The 26,580-nt window shown below is 43.4% G+C and overlaps 1 protein-coding gene across 1 annotated transcript in view; it reads left to right on the top strand.

Annotated features, from left to right (window-relative positions):
- Positions 1 to 237: 237 nt before the first annotated feature.
- Positions 238 to 26,580, top strand: part of ANXA2 (annexin A2) — a 42,391-nt gene continuing 16,048 nt past the window's right edge. Inside the window, exons 1-3 of the mRNA XM_061157283.1 lie at positions 238 to 337; positions 11,288 to 11,346; positions 14,607 to 14,706. Of these exons, the coding sequence (XP_061013266.1) occupies positions 11,299 to 11,346; positions 14,607 to 14,706 (148 nt within the window). The 5' untranslated portion in view covers positions 238 to 337; positions 11,288 to 11,298. The remainder of the gene's footprint in view (positions 338 to 11,287; positions 11,347 to 14,606; positions 14,707 to 26,580) is intronic.

Below are 26,580 nucleotides of genomic sequence, written 5' to 3'. Positions count from 1 at the left end.
CTGGAGAAGCAGAGAAAGGGAGGAAAAAAGAGGCCGCTAATAGGCCTCGGGGAAGTCTCAGCGCGCTTTACCGGAGGGCAGGGCCGTGGGCGCGGGGCCACTCCCCCTGGCGCGGCCCAGGGAATGTTCCAGGGCGAGGCGGCCCTGGCGGGCGCGCGGGGCGGGACGAGTGAGTCACCCCCAAGTCCGGGTGCGAGCAGGGGAAGGGGCGAGGGAAGGCGGGGCGGGGCGGGCCTCCAGTGCACCGCGAGGATGTGGTGACTATAAAAGCCCCACCCAGGCCAGCCGGCTCCGTTCTGGTTCTGGGGACGCTCGAAGCGCACTGCGCCCGGCCCAGGTAAGCGACGCCCCGCCCGCCCTTCCGCTACAGCCCGAGGCCGCCGAGCTAGCGGGGGTTGCGGAGAGGCAGGGAAGAAGTCAGCCTTGCAAAGAGAAGCTCTGGCGACGGGGACCGGGGAGAGGGCCGGAGCGGTGGTCTGCCCTAGGGGCTCGGCGGGGAGGGTGCCTAGTGGCGAGGAGGTCTGGGCAGGAGTGAGGGGCGCCGGGTGTGCTTCGGCATGGGGGGGTGCCAGGCAGAAGGAGGGGTCGGGCATCCCTCCTGAGTGCTCGTAGGAAGCCAGACGAGGTGGCGCCGGGGAGAGGGGCAGAGGGAGGCCCCACATTCCAGACGCGCCAGGCGAGGAGGGGGGCTGGGTGTGGCCACCCTAGGATCCCCGGGTCGGCAGGAGAGCAGACGGTGCGGCAGCCCCCACACTGAACACGAGCCTCACGGCCGTCTAGAAAGTGATCCCCATCTGTTGCAAGTTAACTTGACTTGAAACAAATGTGCATTTGTGGAACTTGTGCCAACCAGCAGGAGGGAAGCAGCTGGACGGACGATAAGGGGTAGGGGTTTTTAGCAGCGACCTCCTGCCCCTACAGAACAGAACAGAACGAAAGAACCTCAGCTCCTTCTCCTTTGTCTAGATTATCCTGTAGGAGAGCACTTCTGATTTCCGTGTATCTGGAGAGTTTCCAACTTGCTTGACCACTTTTGCTTGAGGAAGGAAGTGTCCCCCGTGGTTCTGTGGGCAGAGTTGTCACTGACTTACTGGCGCAGATGCGACAATGAGTCAAAGACAGAGGCTACAGAACAGGGCGTGGCCCCCTAGGCCTCTCCTTGTAGCTCTGCGAGATCGGTCCTGGCGCCTGGTGTGGAGGGCTGTTTTCCATCAAGGCACGGTTAAGACGGTGGAAAGTGGGCATCTATTTCCTTATCGATGAAAGTGGTTTAAGAATTGCCCCTGAGGGTTATTATCAAAGGTTCCGAAAAACATGTCCATTCAAAAATAAATTTGTAAAGCACCCTGAAAGCATTGTGTCATACCAAAGCAGTATCATTCTTTTTGTATTAAGATTTGCCATTTTAAAGCTATTGGAAGGTATTCTCAATTTGTGTATAAAAGAGCAGTACCCTCATAGGGGCTTACTGGGTCTTTATCCAGAACCATAAGGTCATTGGAGTCCAGGGTTCTGGACCCTTGAGCTCATACTGACTGTTTTGATAGGTTCTATCCAAAACGTACCATACTGTGCCTGTCCCGAACTTGGTCATTTGGGATGTAGAAGGCACTTCTATAGAAAGTACTGATAGTACAGGCCCAGCTTGGGGGTTGGGAGTGGTGGGAAGTGGGAGGGAAGATGGGAGGAGGGTGAGGGAAGATGTGTAGGTAAGAAGAAAAAAATCACTGAAATGTCCTTATCACCATCTCTACTTTTCTCTGTGTTCCTCCTGCCTCCTTGGAGATCCTCTTCCCTGACATATTGCAAAAGCCCAACCATGCTTATCCAGTTCTGGTGCATTCCCCCCATCCCTCCTCCTTCATTGTACTTATACCCAGCTGGAGAGTAGCAGATTGAATCAGTATTTGTTAATATTCAGTATTAGGAATGTTGATGGTCCTAAAATCCTTAGCAACTCAGGGGAGTTGTGTTATTTAAAAAATAGCAAGGCACCTTTTTGAACCTAAATATCCGTAATTTACAACATTTGAGGCTATGGAATCAGAGAGCCACGTAATATCCAGGCAGTGTGAAGGAAGATCTCATATGAGGCTAGGTTTCAGTGTTCTTATTAGTCAGGGGCGTTTAAGACCACTGTCTGTGGAACTCTCCTCCCTTCTAACTCCATCTGCTATCTCAAAGGTTAAGTCAGTGCTTTCCCCGGAAATAAATTGCATCTGCCATGGAAGGGTGTGACCATCAAGCTAAATTTTTTTAGTTGGAGTTTTATGATAGGGGGACTGCCTGGATTTTGTGATTTCCTGTAGTACCAAATGGCTTGCCTGTTGTAAATGCTCAGGAAATACTGCTGACTCACTGGCTTTGATCATGAACTTGGTTTGGGACTGGGGTGTCAATATTCAACATCCTCTGTCTTTGAGCTATTAAAAATACTGTATCAATTGATGTCTGCAGTCATGGCCATTAGTTTCCTGACTGATTTCTAATTTAAGTCTTTTTCCTGGCAAGGTAGATATCCTCCTCCAATTGTTATTGATTTTGGGGTTTGTAGGCTCTTCCTGCACCGATGGGCCTAGAATCTGGCCTTTGTCCTTCGTTTGTGTGGGGCTGTGGGCCTGCTGAGGCATCTTACAAACTGAGGGTGGGTGTGCCAGATGAACATCCCAGGCTCTCCTGGGCTGCCTTAAACATCTCTTCATTCAACAATATTTATTAAACATCTACTATGTTCCACTCAGATGTTCCATCTACTGTGTTCCACTATGGCTTCCCTGGTGGCTCAGATTATAAAGACTCTGCCTGCAATGCAGGAGATCTGGGTTCAATCCCTGGATCGGGAAGATCCCCTGGAGAAGGAAATGGCAACCCACTCCAGTAGTCTTGCCTAAGAATCCCATGGACAGAGGAGCTTGGTGGGCTACAGTCCACCGGGTCGCAAAGAGTCGGACATGACTGAGCAGCTAACACTTCATTTTCACCTCATGTTCCACTCACTAGTATCAGCACTTGGGGATACAGCAGTGAACAAAACAGACCAAAAGAAAACAAAGCACCACTCTGCTCCTTAGGTTTTAAATCTAGTGAGGAGGAAAACAAAAATGAGTGAATTGTATAGGCAGTAATTGATTGTGAACTTTATGTTTTCCCAAATTAATATTAGCTTCCAAACTTGACTGGGGCTCATTTCCCCTTTCATCCAGCTGTCCCAGAGACCTGAGCTTCATGTTTAACCTGCTCGGCAATGTGCTGTTGCAGGTTATCATGACTTAACCTGCCTTTTGGATTTGACTGTGAGAACAGAGATGGAATGCTGTTTTTTTTTTTTTTTTTTTTTTTGCATACGGGAATCCACCTCCTTTTTTTTCTCCCCTGGTGCCACACCCTTTTCTCATTGTAGGCTATATCAGAGGACAGCAGTCTCTGAATAAAACTCGTTCACCCACCAACTCGTTCACCGTCAGGTCTCTTCTTCCTCCTCCAGTTGCCAGATGCGGCCCGCATCTACTTAGCTGGGGAGCAGGTCAGCAGAAGGGGTCAGGAGGTGCCCAGGCTTGTCCTTCTCAGTGGGTCCACTGAGATGACCTCCAAAGCTCTCTCGTAAGGTACAGCCTGAAGCTTCTTAAACCGTCTTAGTTCAGTCTTGTCAAGAGAGAAGTCAGTAGCATACAAGTGGTCTGAGTTATCCTCCCAGGCTTGGTTCGGAAAGTTCTGAGTCAAGGGAGTGTCTGTCACATGGACTCCCTGCCCTGTGTCTCCTGCCACACCCGTCTCCACACTCCCAGCTCAGAGGAAATCAGAGTCCCAAGGCCACTTGCAAATCCTTACTCCCTCCTGCCTCCTTTCCCACTTTGCTTGCCATGGCAGATGTAGGTTACTTTTCCACATTGTCCTGTGGACAGAGCTAGGCCCCAGGGGGCCCTGATGGTATAACGGTGGTATAAGTGAGGGGCTGTGGGAGTTGGGAAGAGCTGCAGATCATGAGAGAGAGTCTGTCCCCTGAACGGATCTACCCGGCGCTACAAAGATGTGAATGGAGGCTGGGGATTGATGCCCGCCAGCTCTGTGTGTGTGGAACTAGAACTGCATTTGAGATGTTCAGTCTGAGGAAGAGAAAGAAAATTGAGAAAGGAGAGTGTATTGGAAAAGAAGGGGGAAAGGACAGAATGTGGGAAGACCCAGTGTGTGTAAAACATGCCAAAATGTTAGTGAATACCTCCAGTGTGCTGAGCACTGTGCTCAGACCTATGGGGAAATGGCAGTGAATAAGACGGAAACCCTCGGGGTGAATTGAGTGGAAGACTGACTTTATACTCTCAGCTCTGATACTTCACAGACACGCCAAGAGAGACAGGAACCCAGAGCAGGGAGAGCTGCAGGAGAAAGTTAACAGTAATTTTTGTACCCTGAAGTTGCATGAGGATGTCAACTGATCCACATTGAGCATTCCCAGTACTGGGGACTTGAAAAACCCAGACATGGAGGTCACGGAATAGCACTGAGTGTGTTTGGAGAATTACCAATCCAATCCGACTTTGGTGCTGAGTGTGTGTATGTGTGTGTGTGTATGTGTTTTATTTAAGGAAAAGTAGGTAGAGTCCAGAGTGTGGAAAATCTTGAATGCTGTGTAGACTTTTTACTGTAAGCAGCAGGGCCCCACTGGAAATGTAATATGTGGGCCATAAAACACTGAAATTGAGTTGTAGATTCAAAGACCTCGATTTCTCAACCCTGAGAGTGCTTAGAGCCAAGTGACATCATTCTTCTGCATGTCTCTTTCCACCTACTCTAACCCTGCATCAGGAGATTGACTGAGAGGCTCTGAGAGCTCGAGGCTGCATTGTGTCTGAAGTTAGCAAACAAATATTGATTCAGATCAGGCAGCAAAAGGGACAGGCCAGAGCAAGTGCTGCTGTGTCCATCCTGCTCTGTTTGAGCAAGGCCACTGGGCAGAATTCCAGGATTTCTCAGGAATGACTTGCGCCTGTGACTCAGACATTAATCAAGACCATAAAAACCAAGGAGAAAACTGGGTGCTTTCAGAAAGGTTCTGTTAAATAAAAATGGTTTGGGGAAGGGGTGGAGTGGAGTACAGTGGGAGCTCCACCTCTTCCCCCCAACTCATGCATTGTTTTTTTTTTTTTCCCTTGCTTTTGATTTAAAATTTCAGTCTGGTCCTGTAGACATAGGACTGCAAACAAAGGCTTGGTGGGGAATCCCAGCCCTCCACCCCCTCACCCTCACCCATTTTTTTTTTTTTTATTTTAAAAATCGTTTGTATCATCCAGTTCCTGATTGATTCATCATGGTTGCTAGGGATGTGTTTTGCGGTAACACATCAACACTCCACATTTTCAAAGTGGGTGTGCCCGCGAAACTGCTGGGTTATACTCACGTTGTGTTGTGCAGATGAGCCTGTTGCAGTGTGTTTTTGTTTGTTTGTACAAATTGCTATTTGGGCTTTCTGGATCTGGTTCTTCATAATTCATATCAGTAGAACTTGTTTTTATTATTTGAAATGCTCACTTCTGGTTTTCTTTGTTTGTTTGTTTTCCACCTTTTTGCAAGCTTTGTTTTACTTTTTACTGGGTGGGGGTTAGGGGAGAGTTTAAGGCTGTTTTACTTGTATGACTTGTTGCAACTCTGTGTGGAAGTGAAGCATTGAAGTACAGTATAATCTTTTTTTTTTTTTTTTAAGATAAACCCTTAAGTTATCCTTAAAATAGTCTTTATGTTCGACGTAAGTTGCCTGTTTTCCAGCAGCTGCACAGCTTTCTTGAACATCTAGCTATGCACTCTAAAATCTTTGGTAGTCAGGCAATTAACAGCCTCATTTATTAATATTTTCAAGGCCAGAGGAAACCATTCTGTTCCCTTCATTAGGGTGGGGTGTCTGAGTTCCCTTCCCAGTGATGAGTTATTTCAAGCCAGTTTGAAATGGGTGTGGCTCTTTCAGTCAGTCTCCTTGTACCCCTCTGGTTATTTTCTTAAAAAACTTTACCTGATAAAGGTAATTTTAACAGTCTTGTCTAGTCACCCAGCCCTTCTCTGTTATGTGGAGGTACTCATCAACAGATGGAATTTGCTGATTTTTTTTTTTTCCCCCTTTCCTGCAAGTTGAAACCAGTTGGATATCTGGGTGAGGCTGTAGTGTTGGAAAGAGAGATGCAATTTTCATGTTCCATAGAGAGATCTGCCAGAAAAGAAGTGGTGGTTCTGCTTATAATTGGCTTATGAATTTTTCATTGTAATGAGTGGTCAGTAGGGGTGGAATTGTACCCTATGGTATGGACAGTTACCTTCCTAACAATAGGTACACCATGGCAGAGCTATTGTTTCAGTAAGAAAATTCAGCCTCCAGAGCAAATACTGTGAATGGATACTGTGAGTATTGGGGTCAAATCCCTTTCCACAGCCACAGTTAAATATGCACCATCCAGAAATTTACCTCTCAGGCCCCCACATGCCACCACATTAGACGTGGCTGGTTTTAAACCTGGCCTTGTGTCTTTACACCCCCGGAATACTCACCCGCACCTCATCTCCTCTGACTTTCCCCTGTTGTTCTATCTTGAGCCTTCCAGAGTGAGTGATTGCCCTTCTCAAACTAGTCGGTATGTCACCTCTCAGATATTTAGCTAGTGTCATGCATGCTGCTCTTATCTTTCTCTTCTCTTATCTTTCTCTTGGAATGAAGACCCACTGTGGTGAAGTTGAAAGGGCCCTTGAGTCTGAGGACCTGGACCTGGGCCCCTGCCTCCCTCATTAGCTGGGTGACCTGGTCTTGTCTTCCTGGGCCGAGAAAGGAAGAGAGCTGGAAGGTCCTGCAGAAGTGCAGTCGGTGTTACATAGTTTTGTGTGTGTCTGTCTCAGCTTTTAATGAGGAGCAGGCTGAGAGAGAGAGAGTGTGTGTGAGTGTGTGGGTGTGTGTTAGGGGCTTGTTGATTGATTTCCTGGGTGTCACCAGTGTTTGTAACCTACAGTAGCCCTGCCAAGACTTTCTCTTTCCACTTTCAAGGGTAGCAGCAACCTGACATCTTTTCATTAATCAAATGCACTATATTAAGCTAATGTTTTAACAAATATTATGAGTGGCAAAGCCGACTGTTTCTTCTGGAGATTAATTAGTCATCTGCAAAATGACTTTGCATTGCCAGGAGATTGGATGTAGTGAAGAGACCAGGATATGGGAAAGAAATAAACGGATTGGCGGTAGTGAAGAACTGAGGGCCATGTTTATTTCTAAGGTGAAAATGTCTTTGCTGTTAAGCTTGCATGAAGTAGGAGGTATTTATATGGATGCAGAAGGACACTTGCATGGAGAAATAGCAAGCTTCATGGATCTTGTTTTTTGGTTATTGTGATATTCTTTTTCTGCAGAATGCTTGTAAATAGTAACATATCAATGTTAACTATGCAAAATATCAATTCATTGTTTCTGAAAGTTTATTTAGCATCTAAAGTGTGAAGAGCCCGCTTAAATCTGTTGGGGAACTGGGACTCTGTCCAGCAGATGACCGTTTTGTTGAATTGTACTGTGTAGTTGCCATTTGAATATGTGATGCATGGCAGGAACTCAGGATACTGTTTCACGGCAAGTAAGTTGAGTGGCATCGGAAAGTGTTTCTGACACCGAAAGGTGGGAGACAGGGTTGCGTGGAGGGGGCTGCAACCACTCTATTGAAGCATATGCCAAAGTGCTAGTGACTTGAGAAGTGGGCAGAGTCTGTAACTAGGAGAAGATGAGGGGAAGACAGTGAGATAGGAGACACGAGTCAAGATGCTGTGGATTACAGTAGTTACGGTATGTGTGAGGAGAAGCAAGGAACAATTTGGCTCAAGTCCACTTTATTTTTTCTTCTTTTTTGAGGGGGCTGTGCCGATTCCTCCTGGTACCATGCAGGCTTCAATAGTTGCAGCATGTGGTCATCTCTAGTGGTGGTGTGTATGCTTAGACGCCCCCCGACGTGTAGGATCTTAGTTCCCTGACCAGGGATTGAACCCACAACTGCTGCATTGAAAGATGGGTTCTTAAGTAACTGTTGGACCACCAGGGAAGTCCTTCAAGTCCACCTTTGCTAGGGAATAGATAGCAGGCTGGATGGAGCTGGAGTAAGAGAACATCACAGAAGGATGGATAGTGAACTGTTGTGACAAGATAAAATAGAGGAATGTAGTTGATAGTGGCGTGAAAGGGCCACTGAGTTGGTGAAAGAGCAGGATGACTATGGATGGGCAGGGAAGTCTGTGGGCCTTTTAAAATCCTGATTTTCTGTGTCAGTGTGATGTGGGCGTGAGAAGGATTAGTTGAATCACATGTCCTGTGGTTGGTACAGCACCAAGGGATCCATCTAGGGCATGGTGAGGCAGCTGTCTCCCAGGCTGGTGCTCAGAGCCGGAAAGGCAACTTGGAAGAACTACCTGGCAGAACCTCACCTGCCTCTGTGGCTGCGGATTCCTGAATATCAGAACTGATGTGAAGTGCCTGGTCTAATAAATCCATCCAGAAACAGTTCTGATTTACTGGTCTTCTTTTTGTTTGGGCATTTTTATTTCTTAGCTGCTTACAGTGAGGCCTAGAATTCCACAAGGCAGAGGATAACAGTTTATCCCTCACCGCAGACCTAGTCCAGTTCTGACTGAGCCCCATGAGTGAGAGTCAAGGCCAGGTGGTCCATGTCCTAGGGGATCCACCTCCGCTTTGGTGAATCTCAGCGGGATACTGAGGTGACCCTATAAAATGTTTCTTGGCCCAAGGTGAAGTTGGGAATTATTAGATTTTACATTCTTCTTCTCACACTGAGTCTTCCAAATCAGGTGTGTACGTTACTGTCACTTAAGCACATCTCAGTTTGGACTGAGCACCCTTCAATGTTTGATAGCCAGTGGCTATCAAATGGTTATCCGTGTCTGGTAGCCATGTGGTTGGTGGCTAGTATATTGGACAGTCTGTGCTGTGTGCTGTGTTTAGTCACTCCGTTGTGTCTGACTCTTTGCGACCCCATGGACTGCAGCACACCAGGCTTCTCTGTCTATAGGGATTCTCCGGGCAAGAATACTGCAGTGGGTATTCATTTTCCTACTCCAGGGGATCTTCCCAACCCAGGGATCAAACCCAGGTCTCCTGCATTGCAGGCAGATTCTTTACCAAACTGAGCTACCAGGGAAGCCCTTGGACAGGCTAGCTACTCTTAAAGAAAGTAGACTTTTGAGGGCTGTTTTAGGTTCACAGAAAAATTGAGTGCAGAGTAGAGAGTTTGTATGTGTTTCCAGCACCCCCTGTACACACACAGCCTCATTAACTCTCAAGATCCCCCACCAGAGCAGTACATTTGTTTTCATTGCTGAACCTACATTGACACATCATTATCACTCAAATCCCATAGTTTATATTAGGCTTCACTCTTGGCGTTGTAAATTCTATGGGTTTTCACAGACGTATAATAACATGTATCCACTGTTAGAGTATCACGGCCCTAAAAGTCTCTGCTCCGCCAGTTCTTCCCTCCCTCCTTACCCTCTAGTCCCTGGCAACCACTGAGCCTTTTACTGTCTCCATGGTTGTGCCTTTTCATGAATGGCATATAACTGGAATCATACAATATGTAGCCTTTTCACACTGACTTTTTCACTTAGTAATATGCATTTGTTACCTCCGTGTCTGTTCACAACTTGACAGCTCATTTCTTTTTAGTGCTGAATAATACTACATTATCTGGATGTACCACAGTTTATTTATGGAGGACAACTTTACAAATCAGGACTATATCCCAGTGGTGGGGTATATTGCAGGGATTGGGTGTATGTGTGATAGTGTCTGAGAGTTGTGGGAGTGGAGGAGTTGGAATAGCTGTGACTTTCTTTTTTGCCATGCTTAAAAAGTTTCTATAAGCATCAGTTGAGAGAGAAGAGTTGGTGTAGGACAGAGTTCATTGTGAAAGTCTTGCAGAAATATTTCCATAACCACAAATAAAGGCAAATCCTCTTCTCTTACTTTCTTATAACTCACTCCCTACAGAGCCTGGAATCTGCCTAGTCCAGAACCTTTTCATAAATGAGAAAATATCTGTGTCAAAATACTCCCTCCAAGCCAGTTGTATGAAAACATGTAAACTAAGCAAACGATTGGAAGAAAACAGAAAGCTGAATTGCATGGGCACTATTTCTTGATCAAGGAACATTAAGCAAAAAGAGCAGGGACTTCCTGGGTGGTCCAGTGGCTAAGACTCTGCACTCCCAATGCAGGGGGCCCAGGTTCTCTCCCTGTTCAGTGAACTAGATCTCACATGCTGCAGCTGAAGATTCTGCTTTCCTCAGGATCGGGGATCCCACATGCCATGACTGGGACCTGGTGCAAATGTATCAAATCAAAAATAATAATAAAAGAGCAAAACAGAAGTTGCTGTAGTTCAGAGGTCATGTCCACTATTTGAGGACACAGCTCTGCTCTATTTTCTTTATTTTGGGGAGGCTGCTGCTGAATGACCTGTCTTGTCTCAGCTGAGGTAAATTTCCTGCCAGTTGAGCACTTTTTTTGGCAGGGGTTGGTGCATCAATTCCGAGAACTGTGATCGCAAAGCTGGAAAGCCAATTCATCAGGCTGTGGTATCACTGCCCGGTTAAGTGTATTAACTGGAAGATGACATCATTTCAGCCATTTTGAATCTTAAATACAAGGATTACTCTTTCATAGGATAAGTTAACATCAGAAGATATGTCCATTGTCTTTCTCATCAACAGTTTAATATCTTCTAATACCTCTTATCATTGGTGAGCTAAGAGAATCATTAGGGGTAGTAATAAAGGGCTCAATTTAGGAATGAGCCACCATGAAAAGGCCGCTGATTTCAGTTCACATCCATAGTTTTCAGACCCTTTGCAATATATTAAATTACTGGTGAAAAATACCGAAGTAATGGCTAGTTTGACAAGATTACCGTTTTTTAGGAGAACCAAAAGGTTCAGTCTTACCCTGTTTGGACAAGTTGCACTGCTGTTGGGAAGCATTTTGTTTTTTGTATTTACAAAGTCAGTCATCCCAAGTTCTCTTTAAGCAGAGCAGGAACAAAACTAGCTAGTTCTGTAGTCCATCCCAAACAGTGCAAACCATCTCTCAGCTTTAATTTTCTCAGTCACAAGATGAGAATTGCATCTATTTGCAAATATTACTCTAATATCACCAGATGAAATGGCCCAAGAAGTAGAGATTAGTATAATGAATTACTGTGCTTCAGGGGAAAGGAAAGTCTCTTCATAATAAGGACTTTTTGTTGTACTTTTTTTCCAGCTTCTTTCAAAATGTCTACCGTTCATGAAATTCTGTGCAAGCTCAGTTTGGAGGGTGATGTAAGTATATCATTTTCATTTGGTGTAATTTTTGATGGTTGGGCATCTTTGGGTAACTGTGCCCCTTCTTTTCCTTGTGCATCTAAAGAAAATGAGGACAGAATTAAGATACTCATTCCCCTCTTGGTTCCTGTCTTCCCCATCACTTTAGCTATTCCTAGTAGTTCAATTTGAAAGAAATGTTATGGCTTCAGAAACTGTTTTGGTGTCAGATCAAAATTGGGCATACACTAGTGACTTTGATGTGCCTGGAACTTTCTCCTGCTATATACTTAACATGCCAGTGATAGTACTTGTTATGATGACACAGAACTTTTAGCATCATGCCCTCAGATTTTATTAATGGCTGCATCAAGCTGCAGCCATATTGAAAATGATCTTGCATGTTTTGGAAAAACTTTAAAACCGCTAGAATTTTTTTAAACTAAATAATAAGAGTATTCTATATTCTAATTCATCATGATGCCTTTTTTGCTTTGGTTACCAGGGAGCTCAGCATTGTATTTGTCTTTCACAGGAACCTAGAAATTCTGATGCATTTGGTTTTTTGTTTGTTTGTTTTATGGTCAAAAATTTTGAAAGCTATATGCAAAATTATAAGTCATTGTAAATGCTTTTAGAATAAAGTAGAATATAAGTTGTGAATGTGTAAATTACCTAGTAATACCATACATCATCCAGGTCATCTTGGCAGAACTGGCTTTTACAGAAACTCAGCAGTGACACTGGTCTGTAGGCATATCTTACAGATATTTCAAAATATTCTGTCACTAAAAAAAAAAAAAAAAATATGCTGTCACTGAAATTAAAATACAAAACACTCAAGTGGGTCAACAGCAGCCTGGGTCATGAGGAACAGAATCCTCCGTCCCTGGTGCTTACCAATAAACTATTCCAGTGATGTCAGTGGTGTAAGCACAAGTTGTGTGGCGTATAAAGCCTACGTCGTTTTCATCTTTCCTCTTGGACCTTGTGCTTACTGTTGCTGGCAACCATACAAGTGGCACATTGAGGTCCAGACAAGTCTAAGAGCTAAATAAACTTTTTCTTAATGGAGTAGATCATTAATTCATTTTTAGTATCAGGTTTCATAAGAGGGCTTTTCATGTGGCCTCTGAAGTTCCTCAGGTATGATGTGTTTCTTGGTGGGCAGAGATGGGACTACAACAGAAAACGTCATGTATGCTTCAGTACCTTGAGGGAAGAGAAACATTACTTTTGCCTTCTTAATTTGATATTCAGATAAATGGATTTTACAGATGATTGCTTCAATTGCCCGTTTAATTTTATTTCCAGAGATAAAAGTATGCAAAACTTTTCCCTACTCACTGTTGTTTTTGAAATGAGATGACATAGCACCTGCTATATGAAGCCACATTTCATATGGCTCCATGACTAGACTGCCTGCCTTTGTAAATAATGGTTGGAATTGTTAATAAATAAGAAAATGTGTTCCCATGGATTTCTTTATTTATTTTGTAGCCACTCTAACATATATAGTAAGTATTTCAAAATAATACTTTGTCCTTACCTTTTCTTGATTGTGTGCTCTATTTCCATTGAGTTAATCTTACTGGAAAGTTTAGTGAAATTATAATGAAAACACCTTGATAATCCACTGTGTTTCAGTTACATATATTAACTGGATTTACTGCTTAGCCAAGATGATCACAAGTTATTTGAAATATTTTGTCCAGTCATGAACTTAGATTTGTGGGTTTGTCCTGGGAGACATTTGAAAGGATGGCATCTTAGTTGTTTACCTGTGCAGCCTCACTACTATTAATAATACATGCTGGGATGCCTTGTAACATGATGTGTGTGTGTGGGAAGGTAAGTCAGGGTGACTCAGTCTCTCACTCTTTCCAGAAACTGAGCCATGACAAAGTCATGTATGATGGGAAGTGTATTCTGGGAGGAGGTAGGATGGGGGAGCCTTGATGCCTTCAGCTCCACCACCTTTTAGCCAGCCTAAAGAACATTGTCAGTGCTGTTTAGTCTGTCCTTTGCTTTCAGACTGGATAGCAAGGGGGAATAAAGCTGCAAGAGCATTTCAAAGGAGAAAAGTTAACACTTTGGAAAGGAGAACTGATGTAAAACCGTGCTGTTACCTCAGTCTAGGGTGGGTCCCTCAGATCAAGAACAGTGTCAAGAGCAGCTTTCCAGGGCTTTGAAAAGCACTGGAAAGCAAGAGTGAGTGCATGGTCTAAAAGACAGAAAAACAAAATTCTAGGAAGAGTAGTTGGTGGAAGGGATTGTGTGAAAGACAGCAGAGAGGTTTTATGATGATGGCCATTCTGACTGGTGTGAAGTGATATCTCATTGCAGTTATGATTTGTATTTCTCTAATAATTAGCAATGTTGAACATCTTTTCATGTGCCTCTTGGCCATCTGTATGTCTTGTCTGGAGGAATATGTATACATTGGGAACTCGGCTCAATGTTATGTGACATTGAGTAGAGCTCAGTGAGCCTGGATAGGAGGGGAATTTGGAGGAGAGTGGATACATGTCATGTATGGCTGAGTCTCTTTGCTGTGTGCCTGCAACTATCATAACATTGTTACTTGGCTATACACCCAGTATAAAGTAAAAAGTTAAAAAAAAGAAGAAAAGACAGCAGAAGGGAGGGTAGAGAGAGGAGAGAAAAGAGGAAGAACTTGGTCAGTATGTAGAGGATTTGGGCCACATGGCCTGACCACCTTGGTGCCACGGCTGTGGCCAAAGTAGGGAGTAGGAGGAAGATGCTTCCCTCACTTGCCTGATAGTCAGAGACAAGCAGGCAGGCACTCTGCATTTGCTTTCTAAAGAACTATGATACAGGCCCAGTGGAAATTCATGTGCCTGTAGCAAAAACTTGGCGAAACACACTTGTCATTCAGGCATTTCCACATTTCCAGCTTGTTTCAGATTGTTGCCAGCCTGGTTTTGTGCTCTTCAAAGCCTTCCCCAGAGAAACAGGTGGTTTCAAGTGCCCAGCTTTGCGTTGTCTACTTTGAGCTTGCACACAAAGTAAGATGAAAAGTAAAACTAGATTTATCAAATTCTTAACTAGTTGAGCCATTGAAGAATTCTCATTGGAAACAAGGAAGTTTTATATCCTATGTGTGATGGCGTGTTAATACTTACAAGTTCCCTGGCCTAAGGATGATGTGAATTGCTAAAAAACAAAACAATAGGAGAAAAAGTTTTAGTAATTGACATTTCAACAAAAGGATTTTAAATGTGTATGACTTCAGTGTGTTTGCCTTTTAACCTCAGCACTCCACACCTCCAAGTGCATACGGGTCAGTCAAAGCATACACTAACTTTGATGCTGAGCGGGATGCTCTGAACATTGAAACAGCCATCAAGACCAAAGGTAAGCCATATGTTTATCCTCTTGTCAGACTGTCATAAAAATGTTATCAGTCTCTGTCTTTCATCGTCATACATTGGTCATTTGAAATTGTCATCGAGCTTAAATGAAGTGATCCAAACCTACCCCATCCCATCCTTCCCTTCTTCCTTCCACCTTCCTCCCTCCCTCCTCCTCTAGGAGAGAAGAAGAGGATTTAAAGCATGAGAAATTAACCGAATGGCATAGTGACATGGAAATAGGCTTATATCTCAGGGCCAGGAGGCCTGATCCCCTGAGTGTGTGCTTTGGGCTCAGAGGCGTCAGCCTCTGAGGAAGGAATTGGAAGAATTGGAATTGGAAGGAAGAAATTGGTCATGGTGATCCCTAAGGGCCTCTTTTTGGTCCTAAGTCCCCTTGAATTTCATCACTTTTGTTGGAAGATTGCTGGGTACATTTTGCTGCTTTGCTCTTAGATTGATCTAATGAGCAAAAAATCCAGGCTTTTTTTTTTTTATAACTCCATAAGTTTTGTCACTCCTTAGGCCTGGAGCTCAGTTTTAAAGAGCTGTCTGTATGACTGGATGACTGTATTTCCTAGAGTTCCAGGATGAGTAAGAGAGGACCAGGAGGCATAAAAGCTTCCGTTCTGAAATAAAGCAGATAAAGCATTTTGCGGGTAGAGTTGAGCAAGGACCTGTTCAGGTCATCATGCTGTTTTCTGTGTCTACAAAAGCCTGTGACCAGACTTTCAGGCTTCCGTTGATGAAGCATGTACCTCTGGGGTTGCTCCATCCCTGGATCCCTGGACACACTGCAATGATTGTAGTGATGCTTGTGATTCACCACACTCTTTCCCCCCTTTGGACAAAGCACTTCTTTACATGCAAAGCTTGTGAGACACAGATGTGATCCAGCAGCTATTCTGATTGCTAGTTCATCCCCTGCTCACGAGCTGCAGGACATTAGGATGATGGAATGTTTTTGCTTGTTGACACACCCCAACAGTTCACATACAGGTCACTGCAGACTGGGGACCTCAGTCAGGGTAACCTGGGGGGCCTAAAACTGGGATGACCATATGTCCCCGTTTTGCCTTCATATTTACTGATTGTGCCCCCTTGCACCCTCAGAACTGTTGTATTTTGCAGGATAAATTGCATAGTCACCTTTCCTAAAACCCTTGGAAAAACTGGATACTGTGTTTCCAGGGCTAAGAAGGAATGTAGAAAGATCCTTTAGGTCCTGTGATTCTGATGCGACATACGCTTGCATCATCAGCCTCAGAGCAACCTTAGTTTCCATGAGGACACTGTGGGCACATCTGGCCTGGCCGACTAACTAACCTTCAAAAAGCCATCTCTTTTGGTGCTTTTAAATGACCATACTTGTCAAAGGCCAGGCTGGGAAGTCAGGAAGTCACTGATCAGGAAGTGAAACTAAAATCTGCAGGTATTATCTCCCTGCAGTCAGTTCTACTTGGTGGAACCTGGTGGATGAGAGCATATGTGTTTGTGGTTTCAAATCTAATTTACTAACTGCAGACTCTGGGAAAACATTTAGCTTCCTTAAGCCTGAACTTCCTTACTATAAAGGGGGAGCTAATAAAAGTTCCCACCTCACTTGTTGTGAAGTGTGAAGCACGTAGCATGGTGCCTGCCATATAGACAACTCAGAGTATGTTACCTTAACACACACATGCAGTCCGCTCTCCTATAAACTCACCCCGTCTCACTATTTGGATGTGCCTATATTCCTAGGGTTTCCCAACAAGCCATTGTAGAGATACAATCGAAGTTTTAACAGCTCACTCATCTGACAAAGATGGTGCCTTTTACAAGCTTGAGACAAAGGCTGCTTTTATCCCTGCATGAGAAAGCTTTTAGTGCACTGGAATGTAGATTGCACAAGTGAACTCTGGTAACAGCTGAAACTCCCAGGGTAATAAAAATACCTTCAGGCCCTTTCTGAGTTAGTAGAAAAATACTCAAGTTTCTAAGAAGAAACGTCTGGAGAGCTAAGATTTGGATTCCTACATTCCGGTTTGGTCAAATGCAGCTGACATCACCATTATCAGGGTTGCAGGAGCTCCTTATTGAGTGCTGCTCATTATGGGCTGGCATGGCACTAGCACTTCAGGAACATTATTCCTGGGTGAACTTTGGATTAATCCTCTCATACTAGGTGCTGTCATCCCCAGTTTATGGAGGACACAATTGAGGATTAACATGCTCCAGGTCTCTTGACCGTGGTTCAGACTGGGATTTGAATGTGACTCGGTCCAGCCCCAAGGCTGTGTTCTCACGCACCCTAATGTTACGCCACCTGCTTGGCAGGACCAGACTTCTTACTTTGCCATAAGTTGTGTTCAGGCATGAGACCATTTTCCATCTGTGATTCTAGAGATATCAGATATATGTCATATTTGCAGGTCCAGCTTTTGGTCCCCTGTCGTCTTCTTTCCCAAACTTAATGCCCAGTGAGTCCCACTTAGGACTGCTTTTTATTTACTTATTTTTGGTGCCTAGTGGTTTTAAAGAGTAACTGAATTTTCTTAAATCTGTTGACCCTTTAAAATAGTTTCTAAAATAAATAAATAAAATAAAATAGTTTCTAGATTGTTGGTGTATTTAGAACCTTAAATTCTTCTAGGACACTCCTGAGAGGAAAGACTGTGGTACCCATACAGAGCTCAGTGATGTAGCAAAGATGTTATTGGCAGTATTGGTCATGATGGTGACAAAACCCAGGTCTCTCTTCTAGTTGGGGAGTGACTTAGTAAATTATAATAACTCTCTGTAGAATATCTGTAGAATGTCACCACAATATGAAAAGTAAAGTTTATTAACAGTTGTTTTACATTGCTATTGAGATAAAATTCACATCTCATACAATTCACCTATAGAAAATGTACAATTCAGTGTTTGTTTTTTTTCCTAGTATATTCATAGACTTGTGCAACCATCCTTGCAATCAATTTTGCAACACTCCTTTTAACATAGATTTCACCTTAGATTTGTCAGTTTTATAAAAAATGGACATAAAATAGTAACTACAGGGAATTCCCTGGTGGTTCAATGGTTAGGATTCCATGCTTCTGCTTCAGGGGCTTGAGTTCAACCCCTGGTCAGGGAACTAAGATCTCACAAGACTCATAGTTAAGCTCCCTCTCCCCAAAATGGTATATACAGTGTGATCACACCACAACAATTTTTTTTGTCAGAAAGAAAAAATAAGGCATTATTCTGTGTGTATACGCAAATATATATATAAAATTCAATATATTCTGTATTTTCCAATTTCTCTATGATGACATATATTACCTTTGTAACAGGAAGCAATAAACCAAATTAAAAACAAATGAGGTTATTACAGTTGACTCCTGAAAAACATGGGTTTGAACTACACTTACATGGATATTTTTCAATAGTAAGTACTACACAATCAGAAGTTGGTTAGATGCATGGGTGTGAAATCAGTTATGTGGAGGGTTGACTATAAGTTATATGTGGATTTTCCACTGTGGGGAGGGTCAGCATCCTAAATCCCTGAGTTGTTCAAGGGTCAGCTATAGTTGAGAAAGTCACATCCTTTTTTGTTTTTTTTTCTCCTTCTTCTTGATCTTTTTAGATATTAACACTACTTTTTAAAAAAAATGAGCTAATTAAGATCTTACCTTCCCTTTTAGAATGCCTTTCACTTTAAATGTAATTAAGAAGCTTGTGCCACGCCTTACCCAGCTTCCACCTCAAACCCTTTTCCAGAACACAGTGCAAATTAATTGGTGCTTCCTTGATAGCAAAGAAAACAAAGGGTAAACCTCAAATGCTGATAGAAACAAAAGCCAAAGGACCATGAAAAGGTGACTCTCTGTGGCCTCTCTCTCAGATGGTGTAGCCCGGGTGTGTGTGCATACTTGTGTGTGTGTGTGCGCACCAAATGTAGAGCTTGCTGGGCATTACGTGTACTGCTAACATACATCGACCATCCTGTCATCTGAGCGGTCTAAGGAAGAAGGGCTGCAAGCCGGTCACCTGTGGCTGAGGGTTACTCACTGCTGTTAAACACGAGAACTGTGAACTGGGGCAAGCCTGCAGTGGGGAGGGTGAGGAGGGGCAGACCTGGCTGAGATCTGTAGGGTGGGGCTGCATAGACTGGTCAGAAGGCCTCGAAGTAGCTCTCATCCCTCCCTTCCCCTCTGCCCTTACAATCTCTCATCTGGGCTGCGAGGGCGTCTGTCTTTATTTCTAAAGAGGCTCCTTGTCTCATTCATGACAGATTCTCTGTCTAGCCTCATCTCCAGGCTACTTCATGCCCCACACAGAGCCTTTGCTCTCAGGAGCATGCAGCCCTCCTCTAGTGGGAGTGTTATCCCACTTCTATCATCTGGGCAGTTCCCATTTATCTCTCTTTCTCTTGGCAAACTTTTTTTGGCCATGCCACGTGGCATGTGGGATCTTAGTTTCCCAACCAGGAATTGAACCTTCCTACCCACCACCCCCTGATTTGAAGTGAGGAGTCTTAACTACTAGACCGACAGTGAAGTCCCCCTACTCATCTCTTGACTTGAGCCAATGCACAGCCTCTTCTCCAAGCTTTCTCTTAGCAGGAAGGCAGAATCAATTATTCCTTGACTGTGTCTCGTAATACTTTTCATCTCATTTATAGCTCTTTCACATTGTATTAAAGTTGTTTATCTATGGATTTGTCTCCTCCTACCAGCATGTGAGCTCATTGAGGGTGAGGGCTTCACTTCATTAACCTTTTCTGACACCCAGGCCACTGGGATCATGTGAGAACGTACGTATTTAACCTGAATAGTAGTGAAAATGTACACAGATACCAGAGCTTAAAGGTGAGTGTGGACACGTGGCTGGCAAGATAAGGCAGCAAAAGACAGATCCGGAATCTGGACCATATCCACAAAGGATTAACAGTCCCCTAGAGAGGTTTGATCCTTTTTTCCAAAGTGAATTTAGCTCCTGCCTTGGAAGTCTGCTTTGTTTCTGGTTTTAAGGGGTCTCAGTATTCTGTGTATCTCACCTCAACCAAATGCATGATTGTTTTGTGTATGTTCTGGCTTGAGGTAGACTCTGCAATTACTTACCTCAATTAATGTCTAGTTAGAAACTGAATAAAGTCATGCAAAAGTAGTAATATTGCTTAATTAACAAGAGGTTGCTGAGACTTAAATCTGTAGGAGTCTCTTGGTCTAGATTGGCCTTGGGTTAAATATATACTGTGGAGTGTACAACACAGCTGTGAGTGGTTTACCATATGGGTCCAAATAACTAGAAAGGAAAGTCAGCTAAATTAGAAAAGGATGAATCTAGACTCCATAAAATAGATTGTAATTAGAAGCAGCACAACCCGAGAGTTAGAGTAAGTGCCAATAAATTGGTACAGCTTTGGTCTCTCTTTCTCTGGAAGGGGAGGGTAATGAGTTGCCCTATTATCATTGCCAGTTTTGATTTTAGCTGTATTTGTGTTCTCCGGAAGGGTTGCAATAGCGGGTGTTTTTCCCCCACTTCTTATTAGCACAAGTATAGAAGCATAAGTGCTGCAAGTTTTTGCACTTTTTTTTTCCTTATACTTTTAAAATGGAACTGCTTAAGTTTTCCAGCATGGCTAGAAGACTAACATCCCATGGCAGTGGGAAGCAAGCCAGGATGTGTGTTTTGCGTTTCACCTGCATACCTGTTTAGGTATATTCATTCAGTTGAGACAGCAATTAGGAATATATTTTCTTGAATATGCTGGGAAGCAGATTGGCTGGGAAAAGTAGCCTCTTTTGGCTTTGGAGGTGGGGGCCCAAACCAAGAACCCCCAAGTTTGAGTGCGAGCCAGCTTGTGGGAAAGGCCTTTGTGACTCACGTAGCCCGGGGCCTTCTCACCATCCTGGAAGTTGAACAGAAGGGAACACAACCTTCCCGTTGAAGACTTTCTCTTTGTGTTCAAGTTTACTCTAGACTGAGTTCTCATCTTACAGCACTGCTGGGAACAGAGTGACCAGTGCTGAGTCATAGCCACCTTTATTCCGGGCACAGATTTTCTGATCATTGTCTACTCAGGTATGTAGAGGCCACACTCAAGCTAAGGAGCCTGTGAAACCTGGGTAAAGGAGTCCCTGGTGCCTTTCTCATTGTAGGCCTTGGCTGTTGTCGCCTGCCTCTCAGTTCGTTCTTTTGTAAAAAACCGTTACCTCTTGTCCATTGAGGAAATCAAATACCAGTGACACCCAGGGACCATGGAAGTCACTGCATTCTTATCTGGTGTCTGCAGTACTGGGGCAATAAATAGTAACTTCTCTGTCAGCTGAGTTCAGGGTGAGTGTGGCAGTTTCTCTTGCATCTGTTCAGATGTTTTACTTTCTGACTCTGGAGGCTGATAGAGCGACAGGGCACAAATTGCTACTTGCATTTTATGCACGATCCTTCATTTGCAGTTTTATTTGATTTGGATCTTGAGCAGTGGCCCTTGTGCTTTTCTGCTGGTCCTGTAGTATCGCAGAAATATAATTATGCACAGAAGGCTGGCAGGGTTCTAGATTATTAAAGAATCCAGTGGGATTACCAAAGAGATGATGCTTAAATCCTTTCTAAGGGACTCAGCTGGGGTGAGACCAGAGCAGAGTGGAAATAGAAGAAATTTAATTTCTCAGCCAAACCTCCTCCTTAGAGGTAGTTAGCTAAACTGTGCTTTCTCTGAATCAGGCCAGGTAGCACCGTGTCAGATGGTAGGAAGGTTACTTTGGGCAATGGTGTGTGTGTGTGTGCACGCACGCGTGCATGCACGTGCTTCCCTGTCCCTAAAATCACTCTTGTTGGCACTTTAGGTTCCTGCCGAGTTATGAATGGCTATTTTCAGAAGAGGGTCTTCTAGCTCTTGCTCTTAAAAAAACCTCAGTGGGGTTATCTCATCAGTGGTTGGGCATTGTTACTGTGTGGCAAATGTTATCTAAAGATTATCTGATGGTTGTACCTTTGTATGTTCTGAACAGTAAGTCCAGTTCTGTAGACAAATAGACGCATTACTGTCTCAGATGCTTTTTAGGAACAAGATGGAGGAGTGTCGTGTAAAAAAGCACAAAAAGTATAATTTCAGAAAGGTACAAATGTGACTCATTAGAGTATACAGGATACTCATGTGATACAGAATAAACACATGTCAAACATTAATTCGTTGAGATAGGGCTGGTTCAAAGGAAATTTGAGAGGCTGGTTGTTTATAAGTACTGAGAAAAGAAGGTTAGAAGAAGTTTACTGGGCTGGATACAAGACCGTTCATGAATTTGAGGGCACTGAAGCCATAATCTTGGGAACTGTTCTCTCTACTGGACCAAAATCTACAAGTGAACACCTAACGCATAGAGCCTGTGCTATAATCAGTGATGAGTAGCCAGTCGAGTGAGAGCAAGCCCTGGAGAAACAGTCTTGGAGGGCAGGTAGCCACACTCAGGGGACATGTTCCCTTCCTCTTGCCTCGTGTTGTAGTTCTGGATAGTTTTCTCTAACAGGAAGCAGAACAGCCCAATGCAGCTCTTTAATCCTGACTTGAACCCCAGCCCTGCAGATGACTTACTTGTGTGACCTGGGGTGAGCCCTTGCCTTGTGAGCATTGGTTTCCTCATCGGGTGCAGTAGAGGTGACCGTAACACCCCTCACACACAGACGTGGTGACAATCCCAATAGAGAGTGGTTTGTACAAAGTACCTCGTAAAATGTCTGGCACATTGTAGGTATTCAGTGAATAGTTGATACTGTTTTAATAAAACCCATGGGTCCGTGGCCTTCCTCTCCCAGTGGCCTTCCTTTGACCTTGTTCCAAGGTTTGATACTGATATGCCCAGTAACCTAAGCCAAGTCCTGGTTTTTCCTCTGATCTATATAAGGAGCAAATCTGGGCAGTTTTCCTTTATTTTCTAACCAGTCAGCCCTGCCCTGAGGGCCTCCTGAGTCCTTTATCAAGCAGAATGAAATCTATTCTCTCTGTGCAACCATTGTGTCTTGGCAGATGTGAGTCAGCATCCTGTTCAGAATGGCCTCTTGATTCCTTGCCATGGTCAGTAAGGATACACATTTTCTATGGAATGCCACGTGTGGAGCAGGCCTGGGGTTTTTACCCGCAGAGAGGAGGAGACTCCAGGAGGCCCATGTTGTGGGTTTGGATTCAGCCGTTATTTTAGACTGCAAGTGTTCTTTGTAAAGTGTTCTTCAGCCATAAAAAAGAATGAAATAATGCCATTTGTGGCATCAATGATGGACCTAGAGATTATCATACTAAGTAAAGTAAGTCAGAGAAGGACAATTATCATATGATATCACTTATATGTGGAATCTAAAAGTATGATACAAATGAATTTATTTGTAAAACAGACTAACAGATTTCAAAAATAAACTTATATTTAGCAAAGGGGAAAGGTTGGAGGGAGGGATAAATTAGGAGGCTAGGATTAACATATACCCACTTCTATACATAAAATAGATAACCAAGAAGGACCTACTGTGTAGCACAGGGAACTCAATTCTGTAATAACCTATATGGGGAAAGAATCTGAAAAAGAGTAGATAGATGTACATGTATAATGGAATCTCTTTGCTATACATTGAAACTAGGGCAACATTGTAAATCGCCTATATTCCAATATAAAATAAAAATTAAATTGAAAAAACATTTTAAAGAAATCTGTCTGAATCACAGAATTTACTGTGTTTGCACCCATGTTCTGTGGGATCCGCCCATCCGTGTGACTGTTTCCCAGGGTGAGGCTTTGCTCACATTACTTTGTGACCGTCCATATCCAACACAAGAGGAATGGGAAGAGGAAAGAGGCGTTATTCAAGTTTCTTGTTTTCTTTATGCTTTTGCTTCACTCACACAGTTTATTTTCGAGCTGGGCTTCTTCTCTCGGCAAACACTTCCCTTCACACGGGCACAAAAGAGCAGATCCAGAGTGGCAGAGGCACCCGCGCCGGGATTAACTTTGTTCAGTGTAGAGGTTTCCTGGAGTGCTGGTACTCGCTGTGTATTTTCTGACGGTGATTGTGCTGTCATAGGTAGCTGAGTGTTCGGCCATCATCCTTCAGCTGCATCCTGGGCAGAAGTGATGAGTCACCGGATGACCCTTGCAGCTTCAACCTGGACTGAACCATTTTCCACAGGAATTACCATCTTACCAATTACGATAGCAGGTCGAGAGGAAGCAGCGGTGTTCTGAAGATAAGATGGTTAAATCCCACTGGCAGATGTGTGCATTCTGCTGTTCCAACGTACAATATGCCTTAAGTGACTTTGACTCAACTATTGATCCTAGACCCTGTGATTTTTTTTCCTCTTTCTAGTTCAATTTGAAACTTGAAGACAAAGGTAGGGGAGAAACAGCTGATGTAGGTGAGGGTCTCAGAAGGAGGAGGGGCTTCCACTGGTAGACAATTTTCAATTGTCTCTACAGTTGCTGGAATTAGCATTTGTGTAATGTATCAGATCCTTCACTGGTCAGGGGTCCCAGCATACTGGATACTGCATCACAGCAGGCTGTTTGCGTGATAAATAATTTAGGTAAAATACACTGAGACGCCTTCAGGCTATAGCCATTGCTGTCTCCCAGGTGAGATTCAGGTTAATCACCCAGGCTCTTTATGGGGAGTTCCAATAATTGGATTGGATTCTGACTGTTGGCTAAACGCTAAGCTGCTGTGAATAGAAAGTTTCATTGTTTGATTGCTAAGAGAGGTTTCATTGATCAAGAGCATGGGGCTGCACTGAAGTTTGTGGAATGAACTTTCTTCATGTATTATTTCTTACCTGGGTTTTTGAACAAAGGAAAGCATTTCTTTCCCTAAGATTGTAGCTGACCCTGCACCTCACAGAAGCAGTTGGTCAGTTCAGTCAATTCAATTCAGTTCAGTCACTCAGTCGTGTCAGACTCTTTGCAACCCCATGGACTGCAGCACATCAGGCCTTCCTGTCCATCACCAACTCCCAGAGTTTACTCAAACTCATGTCCATCGAGTAGGTGATGCCATCCAACCATCTCATCCTCTGTCGTCCCCTTCTCCTCCTGCCTTCAATCTTTCCCAGCATCAGGGTCTTCAATGAGTCAGTTCTTCGCATCAGGTGACCAAAGTATTAGAGTTTCAACTTCAACATCAGTCCTTCCAGTGAATATTCAGGACTGATTTCCTTCAGGATGAACTGGTTGGGTCTCCTTGCTGTTCAAGGGACTCTCAAGAGTCTTCTCCAACACACAGTTCAAAAGCATCGATTTTTCAGCGCTCACCTTTCTTTATAGTCCAACTCTCACATCCATACCTGACTACTGGAAAAACCATAGCCTTGACTAGAGTGACCTTTGTTGGCAAAGTAATGTCTCTGCTTTCTAATATGTTGTCTAGGTTGGTCATAACTTTTCTTCCAAGGAGTAAGCTTCTTTTAATTTCATGGCTGCAGTCACCATCTGCAGTGATTTTGGAGCCCCCAAAATTAAAGTCTTTCACTGTTTCCACTGTTTTCCCATCTATTTGCTATGAAGTGATGGGACCAGATGCCATGATCTTAGTTTTCTGAATGCTGAGCTTTAAGCCAACTTTTTCACTCTCCTCTTTCACTTTCATCAAGAGGCTCTTTAGTTCTTCTTCATTTTCTGCCATAAAGGTGGTGTTATCTGCATATCTGAGGTTATTGATGTGCAAAAACAACACTCAGTTGTGGGTGTAACTGGTGATGGAAGCAACATCCGATGCTCCGATGCTGTAAAGAGCAGAACTGCATTGGAACCTGGAATGTTAGGTCCATGAGTCAAGGTAAATTGGAAGTGGTCAAACAGGAGATGGCAAGAGTGAACATTGACATTTTAGGAATCAGTGAACTAAAATAGACTAGAATGGACAAATTTAACTCAGATGACCATTATATCTACTACTGTGGGCAAGAATCCCTTTGAAAAAATGGAGTAGCCCTCATAGTCAACAAAAGAGTCCAAAATACAGTACTTGGATGCAATCTCAAAAACTACAGAATGATTTCTGTTCATCTCCAAGGCAAACCATTCAATATCACGGTAATCCAAGTCTATGCCCCAACCACTAATTCTCATGCAGGTGTAGAGACTGGGACCCCAGGAAGGCAGATGTTTCCCTGGGTAACAGTAGCTGAAGCCTCAGCTTCCCCACCTGTAAACTAGGAAGAGAAATAACCACCCTGCCACGTTGTTGTTGTGAAGGTTACGTAAGATGGTTTGCGTTAGGATGTTTTAGAAAGCAAAGAGAATGATACAGATACAGTTCCTGACTATCATGAGTATCGTGTTTTATTCTAACTAAAGTATTTAGAACCACAGTAGGAGTCTCGTGAGGTGAAATCACTAGTTGACTCTAAATCAGTGGTTTTATGCCATTCACTGTATGTATTTTTAAAAAATACCCTTTTTATGCTCATCATGGTGAATTTGGAAACTCTAGACAATTGAAAGGATGAAAACTTGAAATTATCTATAATCCTATCACTATTACAATTGAACACAACACTGTAAATCAGCTATACTCTAATAGAAATTTTTAAAAATTTATTTTTGGTTTAAAGAGGTTTTTATGTTTTCTTACACACGAGCATTCATTTTACAAAAATCAGGTTAGATTAGGCATACTGTTTTGCAACCCATTTTTTTCCTTAACAGTATATTGTGAACATTTTTTCATGTCAGTTAATACTGAATATCATCATTTAAAATGTCTATATAGTACCCCATTATATGAACAAAAACATTTATTTAATCAGTTATTAGATATTTCCCTGTTTATTTATTATATGTGGTGCTGAAATAAGCATCTTTGAAATAATTTCATATTCAGCAGTTGGGTTTCTACATTGACACTGGCTAAAGGTATAAATGCAGTTAAG

The sequence above is a fragment of the Dama dama genome, chromosome 12, assembly GCF_033118175.1.
Source record: "Dama dama isolate Ldn47 chromosome 12, ASM3311817v1, whole genome shotgun sequence".
NCBI classification, from domain to species: domain Eukaryota; kingdom Metazoa; phylum Chordata; class Mammalia; order Artiodactyla; family Cervidae; genus Dama; species Dama dama.
This window is presented reverse-complemented; position numbering and strand designations above follow the sequence as displayed.